Source organism: Salmo trutta, chromosome 4 (genome assembly GCF_901001165.1).
Source record: "Salmo trutta chromosome 4, fSalTru1.1, whole genome shotgun sequence".
Lineage (NCBI taxonomy): Eukaryota > Metazoa > Chordata > Actinopteri > Salmoniformes > Salmonidae > Salmo > Salmo trutta.
Window position 1 is genome coordinate 67,193,441 of NC_042960.1, and position 12,230 is coordinate 67,205,670.

At 42.6% G+C, this 12,230-nt stretch overlaps 1 protein-coding gene across 5 annotated transcripts in view; it reads left to right on the forward strand.

Annotated features, from left to right (window-relative positions):
• Positions 1-136: 136 nt before the first annotated feature.
• The window catches only part of LOC115192930 (p53-induced death domain-containing protein 1), a gene marked incomplete at its 5' end in the record, with an annotated part of 33,214 nt that continues 21,120 nt past the window's right edge, over positions 137-12,230 (forward strand). For 4 of the 5 annotated variants that reach the window (XR_003878018.1, XR_003878019.1, XM_029751886.1 and 1 more), the window contains 8 exon segments: positions 137-286; positions 722-895; positions 2,608-2,755; positions 3,296-3,431; positions 5,539-5,689; positions 7,817-7,940; positions 8,024-8,139; positions 10,796-10,903. Coding sequence is in view for 3 of the 5 variants with exons in the window: in XM_029751886.1 (XP_029607746.1) it covers positions 137-286; positions 722-895; positions 2,608-2,755; positions 3,296-3,431; positions 5,539-5,689; positions 7,817-7,940; positions 8,024-8,139; positions 10,796-10,903 (1,107 nt within the window). 5 annotated transcript variants of the gene reach the window in all.

The window sequence follows — 12,230 nt, forward strand, 5'->3', positions numbered from 1 at the left end:
CCTCTCCCCTCTCCCTCCCCCATCTCCTCCACTCCTCTTCCTCTCCTCTCCCCTCCTCCCCTCCCCTCTCCTCCTCCCTCCCCTCTCCTCTCCTCTCCCTCCCCTCCCCTCCCCTCTCCTCTCCTCTCCTCTCCAGCCAGTGGAGGTGTGTGTACCGTACCACCGGTCCAGGAGAGGGGAGGTGGTTGTGAGGAGGTTTGATGGACAGCAGTGGAGTACACTACCCACTGAGACCAGAAGGGGCAGTATAGGACACAGCAGTCACCCCGGAGGACGACCTGCCAGGGTAGTGTACAGAACACAACACTGCTTTTTAATATGGCGTGCATGAAATTATGATCAAACTCCTTGGCTCAGTCCCGGATCGACCCTTTAGACCCTACCTCCTGTTCACTTCTGGAGATCTGAGATTTGAAGACAGAGATCTGTATTTGATTGTTGCTGTCTGATGTGCTGGGTTGAGGGTTTAGCTATATTGCTTATACCAAACAAACCCTGTCTGATCTCTAGAAGTGCATACAGTGTAAGATTGAGGTTCTGATTTGTACAGCAGACACATATCTGTCTGTCTGTCTGTCTGTCTGTCTGTCTGTCTGTCTGTCTGTCTGTCTGTCTGTCTGTCTGTCTGTCTGTCTGTCTGTCTGTCTGTCTGTGAATGCATTCTTAATTGACTTTCCTATTTAAATGTAAAAATAATTAAATAACAAATCTGTCTCCATAGCTGGCCTGCGTCTCAGTGAGACAGTTTTCCTGGTTTGTGGCAGTGGGTCGTCCAGTCAGGGACAGCTGCTCTGTGACACCAGAGGGGGCGCTGTTGGTGTCACGTACAGACGCAGGCATCAAACTGACCTTCCCCCCGGACTGCACTGTTCAGACACGCACCATCACTCTACAGGTACAGTCCAGTATTCCCCATCACTCTACAGGTTCAGTCCAGTATTCACCATCACTCTACAGGTTCAGTCCAGTATTCACCATCACTCTACAGGTACAGTCCAGTATTCACCATCACTCTACAGGTACAGTCCAGTATTCACCAGACACTCTACAGGTACAGTCCAGTATTCACCATCACTCTACAGGTACAGTCCAGTATTCACCATCACTCTACAGGCACAGTCCAGTATTCACCAGACACTCTACAGGTACAGTCCAGTATTCACCATCACTCTACAGGTACAGTCCAGTATTCACCATCACTCTACAGGTACAGTCCAGTATTCACCATCACTCTACAGGTACAGTCCAGTATTCACCATCACTCTACAGGTACAGTCCAGTATTCACCATCACTCTACAGGTACAGTCCAGTATTCACCATCACTCTACAGGTACAGTCCAGTATTCACCATCACTCTACAGGTACAGTCCAGTATTCACCATCACTCTACAGGTACAGTCCAGTATTCACCATCACTCTACAGGTACAGTCTAGTATTCACCATCACTCTACAGGTACAGTCCAGTATTCACCATCACTCTACAGGTACCGTCCAGTATTCACCATCACTCTACAGGTACAGTCCAGTATTCACCATCACTCTACAGGTACAGTCCAGTATTCACCATCACTCTACAGGTACAGTCCAGTATTCACCAGACACTCTACAGGTACAGTCCAGTATTCACCAGACACTCTACAGGTACAGTCCAGTATTCACCATCACTCTACAGGTACAGTCCAGTATTCACCATCACTCTACAGGTACCGTCCAGTATTCACCATCACTCTACAGGTACAGTCTGGTATTCACCATCACTCTACAGGTACAGTCCAGTATTCACCATCACTCTACAGGTACAGTCCAGTATTCACCATCACTCTACAGGTACCGTCCAGTATTCACCATCACTCTACAGGTACAGTCCAGTATTCACCATCACTCTACAGGTACAGTCCAGTATTCACCATCACTCTACAGGTACAGTCCAGTATTCACCATCACTCTACAGGTACCGTCCAGTATTCACCATCACTCTACAGGTACAGTCCAGTATTCACCATCACTCTACAGGTACAGTCCAGTATTCACCATCACTCTACAGGTACCGTCCAGTATTCACCATCACTCTACAGGTACAGTCTGGTATTCACCATCACTCTACAGGTACAGTCCAGTATTCACCATCACTCTACAGGTACAGTCCAGTATTCACCATCACTCTACAGGTACAGTCCAGTATTCACCATCACTCTACAGGTACAGTCCAGTATTCACCATCACTCTACAGGTACAGTCCAGTATTCACCATCACTCTACAGGTACAGTCCAGTATTCACCATCACTCTACAGGTACAGTCCAGTATTCACCATCACTCTACAGGTACAGTCCAGTATTCACCATCACTCTACAGGTACAGTCCAGTATTCACCATCACTCTACAGGTACCGTCCAGTATTCACCATCACTCTACAGGTACCGTCCAGTATTCACCATCACTCTACAGGTACAGTCCAGACGTATTCACCAGACACTGGTTCTTCCAGAGAGCATCGTACTAGCTAGTATCTGCTGTATTTTGTACCTGTTTACTGTGCTTTCCTGCTGATCTTTTCAGCAGTGGGTATGTAGATCCAATCCCTGCTCACTCTTCTCTGTCTACAGGTGTTACAGGTGTCTGTCACTGAGGTCCAGACGTTGTGTGGAGACCCTCAGGCCAGAGTCAGTCCCCTCCTCTGTCTCTCTCAAGACCCCAGCATCCAATTCCTCCAGCCAATCAAGGTGCAGGTCCCTCTGCCGACTGGACTCGCTGGTAGGCTACTGGTGTCCTGTTTGAAAACTGTTCAACGATTTCATTTCTTTCCTCTCCACTTCAGATCTGACATGATTGGATAGGTGTTAGCAGAATGGTTATTCCACTTGGCTTTCAGTCCTTCTAGCCGTTTCAGAAATGACTTCAAGTAGACTTGTCCTGTCTCCATGGAGACCCCAGCTCTACCTGCATTCATTTAACCATGTTGTTGATGTCCCAGGTCATACAGTAGACCTGTCCTGTCTCCATGGAGACCCCAGCTCTACCTGCATTCATTTAACCATGTTGTTGATGTCCCAGGTCATACAGTAGACCTGTCCTGTCTCCATGGAGACCCCAGCTCTACCTGCATTCATTTAATCATGTTGTTGATGTACCAGGTCATACAGTAGACCTGTCCTGTCTCCATGGAGACCCCAGCTCTACCTGCATTCATTTAATCATGTTGTTGATGTACCAGGTCATACAGTAGACCTGTCCTGTCTCCATGGAGACCCCAGCTCTACCTGCATTCATTTAACCATGTTGTTGATGTCCCAGGTCATACAGTAGACCTGTCCTGTCTCCACCTGCTTCATGGAGACCCCAGTGCCCACACCTGGACAGACATAACCTCACAGGTGTCCCTCTACGTCACCCAGCTGTACGCTATCTTCTACATCACTCACTTCTCCTGGTGAGTTCCTGTTATTCCAGACTACATGAACACACAGCTTTACTGTAGGAATGTCCTGTTATTCCAGACCACATGAACACACAGCTTTACTGTAGGAATGTCCTGTTATTCCAGACCACATGAACACACAGCTTTACTGTAGGAATGTCCTGTTATTCCAGACCACATGAACACACAGCTTTACTGTAGGAATGTCCTGTTATTCCAGACTACATGAACACACAGCTTTACTGTAGGAATGTCCTGTTATTCCAGACTACATGAACACACAGCTTTACTGTAGGAATGTCCTGTTATTCCAGACCACATGAACACACAGCTTTACTGTAGGAATGTCCTGTTATTCCAGACTACATGAACACACAGCTTTACTGTAGGAATGTCCTGTTATTCCAGACTACATGAACACACAGCTTTACTGTAGGAATGTCCTGTTATTCCAGACTACATGAACACACAACTTTACTGTAGGAATGTCCTGTTATTCCAGACTACATGAACACACAGCTTTACAGTATTCAATCAATCAATCAATCAAATGTATGTATTTATAAAGCCCTTCTTACATCAGCTGATGTAACAAAGTGCTGTACAGAAACCCAGCCTAAAACCCCAAACAGCAAGCAATGCAGATGTAGAAGCACGGTGGCTAGGAAAAACTCCCTAGAAAGGCTGGAACCTAGGAAGAAACCTAGAGAGGAACCAGTTCTCTTCTGGCTGTACCGGGTGGAGATTATAACAGAACATGGCCAGTAGGAATGGCTAGTTAGGACTTAAGAGGGATGTAGACAGCGCTTTAACTCACATGAGACGAGGTGCAGCCCAAAAATCTTTCTTGAACAATCACGTGAACATTCTTCTAACACGCCGGCCACACTGCTCGCGTCACTTGTGCTCGCGTCGCTCAGTCATTACACCCACACTGCTCACGCGCGCCAACGAGCGTCTGCGTTGCCAAGCGCTAAAATAGAAGTCAGTTCTATTTGTGGCACTGAACGTGGTGCAAGTCCTGCCTCTCCCACATCCTCATTGGTTTATAGAAGCGGGTACCCACGTGCCATCTCCTCATTGGTTATACCCACGTGGGTGATTGAAAGACGAACTTGGTAACTTGGTCAGTCGTGCTAATACTATTAAAGTTAGATGCCAATCGCAATATAAAGTCTAAAGAAGAAAAAGCCTGGAAGGAGGAGAGATGACTAGAAACGATTCGGTTGACCGTTTTATGTGTGGATTAATTGTCGGAGTAGAGGACCTTGTGCATTTCACGTAAAATAACAACTCAACGTTTATATCCCAGGACAAATTAGCTAGCAACAGCAAGCTAGCTAAATAGGACACATTAGCTAGCAACAGCAAGCTAGCTAAATAGGACACATTAGCTAGCAACAGCAAGCTAGCTAAGTAGGACAAATTAGCTAGCAACAGCAAGCTAGCTAAATAGGACACATTAGCTAGCAACAGCAAGCTAGCTAAATAGGACACATTAGCTAGCAACAGCAAGCTAGCTAAATAGGACACATTAGCTAGCAACAGCAAGCTAGCTAAATAGGACACATTAGCTAGCAACAGCAAGCTAGCTAAGTAGGACAAATTAGCTAGCAACAGCAAGCTAGCTAAATAGGACACATTAGCTAGCAACAGCAAGCTAGCTAAATAGGACACATTAGCTAGCAACAGCAAGCTAGCTAAGTAGGACAAATTATCTAGCAACAGCAAGCTAACTAGCTAAATTGCCATAAATGTTAAATGCTTTTTGACCTGTCCCCAAATGAATATAATTGGTTCAGAGTTTGTTTTGATATTTCAACCTGCGTGTCCTGATCACGTCTGGTCTGGGGGGGACAAAATACATTTGCGCAGGCGCACGTCCGGTCTGGGCATAGTGTTAGAGTATTGTCTTCTGTCATTGGTCCTTGAGGCTGACGTTGTTAAGTTAATATTGTTAATCTACATCTCACTGTCTAAATAGTTTGTGTATATTATCCTAGGTACTGGCTGTGGTACACTACCCAGCACTGTCTAAATAGTTTGTGTATATTATCCTAGGTACTGGCTGTGTTACACTACCCAGCACTGTCTAAATAGTTTGTGTATATTATCCCAGGTACTGGCTGTGGTACACTACCCAGCGCTGTGTTAGCGGTGTGGTCCGTAGGGTCTACCAGAGACTGAAGCAGTTCCAGGTTCAGTTCCTTGTGCTACAGAGGAGAACAGACCCCAAACAGGTTCTGCTACAGTGCCTGCCTGCTGACAAGGTGGGTCCAATCAATCAAGCCGTCCATCTATTTATTGATCTTCAATCTGAAATTGATGATCTGTGTGGTAAGAGTTAGCGTTGGAGAATACAGTCGTGGCCAAAAGTTTTGAGAATGACACAAATATTAATTTTAACAAAGTCTGGTTCCTCAGTTTGTATGATGGCAATTTGCATATACTCCAGAATGTTATGAAGAGTGATCAGATGAATTGCAATTAATTGCAAAGTCCCTCTTTGCCTTGCAAATGAACTGAATCCCCAAAAAACATTTCCACTGCATTTCAGCCCTGCCACATAAGGACCAGCTGACATCATGCCAGTGATTCTCTCGTTAACACAGGTGTGAGTGTTGACGAGGACAAGGCTGGAGATCACTCTGTCATGCTGATTGAGTTCGAATAACAGACTGGAAGCTTCAAAAGGAGGGTGGTGCTTGGAATCATTGTTCTTCCTCTGTCAACCATGGTTACCTGCAAGGAAACATGTGCAGTCATCATTGCTTTGCAATAAAAGGGCTTCACAGGCAAGGATATTGCTGCCAGTAAGATTGCACCTAAATCAACCATTTATCGGATCATCAGGAACTTCAAGAATAGTGGTTCAATTGTTGTGAAGAAGGCTTCAGGGTGCCCAAGAAAGTCCAGCAAGAGCCAGGACCGTCTCCTAAAGTTGATTCAGCTGCGGGATCATGGCACCACCAGTACAGAGCTTGCTCAGGAATGGCAGCAGGCAGGTGTGAGTGCATCTGCACGCACAGTGAGGCGAAGACTTTTGGAGGATGGCCTGGTGTCAAGAAGGGCAGCAAAGAAGCCACTTCTCTCTAAGAAAAACATCAGGGACAGACTGATATTCTGCAAAAGGTACAGGGATTGGACTGCTGAGGACTGGGGTAAAGTAATTTTCTCTGATGAATCCCCTTTCAATTGTTTGGGGCATCCTGAAAAAAGCTTGTCCGGAGAAGACATGGTGAGCGCTACCATCAGTCTTGTGTCATGCCAACAGTAAAGCATCCTGAGACCATTCATGTGTGGGGTTGCTTCTCAGCCAAGGGAGTGGGCTCACACAATTTTGCCTAAGAACGCAGCCATGAATAAAGAATGGTACCAACACATCCTCCGAGAGCAACTTCTCCCAACCATCCAGAAACAGTTTGGTGACGAACAATGCCTTTTCCAGCATGATGGAGCACCTTGCCATAAGGCAAAAGTGATAACTAAGTGGCTCGGGGAACAAAACATCGATATGTTGGGTCCATGGCCAGGAAACTCCCCAGACCTTAATCCCATTGAGAACTTGTGGTCAATCCTCAAGAGGCGGGTGAACAAACAAAACCCCACAAATTCTGACAAACTCCAGCATTGATTATGCAAGGATGGGCTGCCATCACTCAGGATGTGGCCCAGAAGTTAATTGACAGCATGCCAGGGCGGATTGCAGAGGTCTTGAAAAAGAAGGGTCAACACTGCAAGTATTGACTCTTTGCATCAACTTCATGTAATTGTCAATAAAAGCCTTTGACACTTATGAAATGCTTGTAATTATACTTCAGCATTCCATAGTAACATCTGACAACAATATATAAAGAGACTGAGGCAGCAAACTTTGTGGAAATTAATATTTGTGTCATTCTGAAAACTTTTGGCCACGACTGTAGAACCGACCCCAAACAGGTTCTGCTACAGTGCCAACAAGGTGGGTCTGTGTATATAAGATAAGAGACCAAGGACAGTCAGTGTTACAGCAGCATCACTTCCTGAGACCAAGGACAGTCAGTGTTACAGCAGCATCACTTCCTGAGACCAAGGACAGTCAGTGTTACAGCAGCATCACTTCCTGAGACCAAGGACAGTCAGTGTTACAGCAGCATCACTTCCTGAGACCAAGGACAGTCAGTGTTACAGCAGCATCACTTCCTGAGACCAAGGACAGTCAGTGGCTGTATCAAATGCGTAGTACATCAGACTTTCCACTGCAAGTTTTAGAAGTGCAGGAATGTTAGAATATCCACCGTGTGTTGATGTCATAATGTGTGTTGATGTCATAATGTATGTTGATGTCATAATGTATGTTGATGTCATAATGTGTACAGTAAATATCTGATGTGCCGTATCACAATGTGTAACAGGTGGACAACAGAGTACAGTCTCTGTCAGAGCAGTACGATGGCCCACAACCCTCAGACCTCTGCGACCTGTTGGAGGGAGAGCAGTTCTTCGCTGGCTTCGAGAGGGGCCTAGACGTCAGCGCAGGTACATTTGTGAAATTATACATTTTAAATACAATTTGAAGGACATCTTCCTGGTGAAATACTACTACATCATCTCTCTTTCAGATAGACCAGACTGTGCGGAAGGGAGACTGTCGTTTGTGTTCTACTCTCGGTTGAAGAATCTCAAAGAGGTGTACGTTTGTCCTACACAGAAGCAGGAGGGGTCAATCAGGGGTCAGGTGAGAGACTAGTGACCCCTGACAGAGAGAGGGTGTACAGTAGATACCGACATTTTATAACTATGATACATTATTCATAAAGTGCTTTATTAGGTAAGGGATAAACACCAACGTTTTGTACATTACCTTGGAAATAATGGAGGACGCAGTTCATTAGAGAACGGAAGCGTTTATTGTAGAGAACGGAGGCGTTTATCCCGCTCGTACCACAGTTGCCAAAGAAAACAATACCCAAGCACACATTTGCAGGTAGAAATAACACGTTTTCATTGGTAGAAATAACACCTTTTCATTGGTAGAAATAACACCTTTTCATTGGTAGAAATAACACCTTTTCATTGGTAGAAATAACACCTTTTCATTGGTATTTTCAGTCAATTCCTACTTTTTCTTCCACCCATCAAGCCTGGTTGTTAGTTCTATTGGTGAGGTTGACTAATCCATTGCGGAGGCCTGTCTGAGTGGACTAAATGTAGGCCTACTACATTATAAATGTAGGCTAATAAATGTAGGCCTACTACATTATAAATGTAGGCTAATAAATGTAGGCCTACTACATTATAAATGTAGGCTAATAAATGTAGGCCTACATACATTATAAATATAGGCTAATAAATGTAGGCCTACTACATTATACATGTAGGCTAATAAATGTAGGCCTACATACATTATAAATATAGGCTAATAAATGTAGCCTACTACATTATACATGTAGGCTAATAAATGTAGTCCTATAAATGTGGGCTAATAAATGTAGGCCTATAAATGTGGGCTAATAAATGTAGGCCTACTACATTATACATGTAGGCTAATAAATGTAGGGCTACTACATTATACATGTAGGCTAATAAATGTAGGTCTACTACATTATACATGTAGGCTAATAAATGTAGGCCTACTACATTATACATGTAGACTAATAAATGTAGGCCTATAAATGTGGGCAAATAAATGTAGGACTACTACATTATACATGTAGGCTAATAAATGTAGCCTACTACATTATACATGTAGGCTAATAAATGTAGGCCTATAAATGTGGGCTAATAAATGTAGGTCTACTACATTATACATGTAGGCTAATAAATGTAGGCCTATAAATGTAGGCCTATAAATATAGGCTAATAAATGTAGGCCTATAAATATAGGCTAATAAATGTAGGCTAATAAATATAGGCTAATAAATGTGGGCTAATAAATATAGGCTAATAAATCCGTTGAGATTGACAATGGTTCCTCAACGTAGCTTATTGGAAAAATCTTTCCAGCTCTCACTTTTGATAACCACTCAGCATGAAAGGGGAAAAAATGTCTCTAATCCGTTGGGAAAAATATATATTTTTTAAAAGCCTACCTGATTCAGTGGCGACCTGTCATTCGGGGACCCAACCTGTTTTCAGCCCCATCAGTTTAGCTAATAAAAAATGTTATTTGGGCGTTAATACGTGCCACATATTAGTTTGCAAACAATGTAAAAAAAAACAACAAAAAAAAAAAAACATTTGAATTAACAAAGCCGCATACAAACATGGTACCTGTTTTGTTTTCTTGAGTATGGCAGCTCCAAAATGCAGGTGTTTCAGCCTAGCTCAGTGCTTTCTGTGGTGGTGTTGGGGAAGCCAGTGGAAAATACAGAGCGTAGGGGTTGGTAATGTTCTCTAGTTGCGCCGTGATTGGTTCAGTGTTCTGAGAAATCTATGGGTAGAGCTCAAATTCAAGCCCCTTCAAATCAAACTTTATTTGTCACATGCGCCGAATATAAACACGGGTGTAGACCTTACCGTGAAATGCGTACTTACAAGCCCTTAGCCAACAATGCCGCTCAAGAAATAGAATTGAACAAATATTTATTAAATAAACTAAAGTAAAAAATAAAAATCGAATCAATCAAAAAGTAACACAAGAAATGTACATAACAATAACGAAACTATATTTATTTATTTATTTATTTCATCTTTATTTAACCAGGTAGGCTAGTTGAGAACAAGTTCTCATTTGCAACTGCGACCTGGCCAAGATAAAACAAAACAAACATACAGTCAATAATACAGTAGAAAAATAAGTCTATATACAATGTGAGCAAATGAGGTGAAATAAGGGAGGTAAAGGCAATAAATAGGCCATGGTGGCGAAGTAAATACAATATAGTATTGGTATGCTGCTGGCAAAGATGGAATAAAAACAAAAAAATTGAAAATTTTATTTTTGTTTGTATTATCTTTTACCAGATCTAATGTGTTATATTCTCCTACATTAATTTCACATTTCCACAAACTTCAAAGTGTTTCCTTTCAAATGGTACCAAGAATTTGCATATCCTCGCTTCAGGTCCTGAGCTACAGGCAGTTAGATTTGGGTCATTTTAGGCGAAAATTGAAAAAAAGTGTCCGATCCTTAAGAGGATAAAAAACATATGTTTCATTATTTGGGGCAGCAGGTAGCCTAGTGGTTAGAGTGTTGGGCCAGTAACCAAAAGGTTGCTGGATCGAATCCCCGACGTTCTGCCCCTGAACAAGGCAGTTAACCCACTGTTCCTCGGTAGGCCGTCATTGTAAATAAGAATTTGTTCTGACTTAACTAGTTAAATAAGAGTTAAATAAATAAAATAAAATAAAAGTGAAAGAATATTCTATCTGAAGTTCTCTCTCCTCTCCAGGTGTCTTTCTATCGAGGGGAGGTTCCCAGTGACATACCACAGGAAGTGGCCAGGAAAAGGAAAGGACATGACAGCCAATGGCTGGCCACTTTACCACTCAGACTTCCTGTAAGTGAGAACAACAACCAATGGCTGGCCACCTTACCACTCTGACTTCCTGTAAGAGAACAGAGCATGCTCAGTCAGAGACACCCTTCTCTAGCCTGTTCCCAGATCTGTTTGTGCTGTACAGATGTAGGCTCATAATTTGAGCCAGTTTCCTACAGAAGGAAAATAATCCCGCAGCAACAGGAAATGTGAATTATTAAGTGGATTATAGTTAATGAAGAACAAAAAGGCCCACACACTCTTTAAACTCCCAGTTCACCACGTTATTGACTATGTAGTATTCTTTATAAGCCCAGCACCTATGTTTTTAAGGATGTGTGTATGACCACAAATTTTTCTATAGATTATAATTAATGAACATTATTGTAGGGATTGATAGGGATTGATAAGGAAAATCAAGTCGGAAATTTAAAAGTAGAAATTACAAATCTTCAGAAGCCTTTTTAAACCTCAAATACACTACACATTTAAAATGTCCTGAATTGCAGAAAAGTTATCCTGCAACAGTGTGATCAAATTAAGATCCTACATCTGTATAGCCAACTTCTATGTTTGGCCTGGCATGACAATGACCATAGGAGTTGGCTATTCAGCACTAACAGATATGGGATCACACAAACTGCTTGTAAAGTCTTTATTTTCCAAAGCATCAGGACAAGCATTTCGTTACACTCGCATTAACATCTGCTAACCATGTGTATTTGACCGATAAAATGTCATTTGATTTGACATGTCAGATGTTTGAGTACCCACTACCCAGTACCACTATCCTTTGTAAATATTGGATCTTCTTATCATTTCTCTCATCCTCCACTTCACTCTGGCTGGGATTCAAACCAACACATCTGTGCTAAGCAATAGACTTTTAAAGGTAATGTCCCTGATATTCAATAGACTGTTAAAGGTAATGTCCCTGATATTCAAAAGACTGTTAAAGGTAATGTCCCTGATATTCAATAGACTTTTAAAGGTAATGTCCCTGATATTCAATAGACTGTTAAAGGTAATGTCCCTGATTTTCATGGGGATGAAGACGGCTGTTGATATTTTGACTCTGCGGGTGTTGGCTCAAGCACAAATCAACTTAATCAACATAAATCATCAGAAGTCAATCGCAGTACACATGTCGTTTTGTCTGTGTTTGTTTGAATCCTCGTCTCTCTTTCTCTAGGACAATGTACATTAATCAATATTTTCTGTAAAATATAGTTTTACAAGGCATATTTCCTCTTATGTTGAGGATGTTGAAACATTCTATTGAAACTCGCAGTCTTTATCACCGTATATTAAAGAAAGATGAAACGGATCCATCATCCTATTGCCCTCC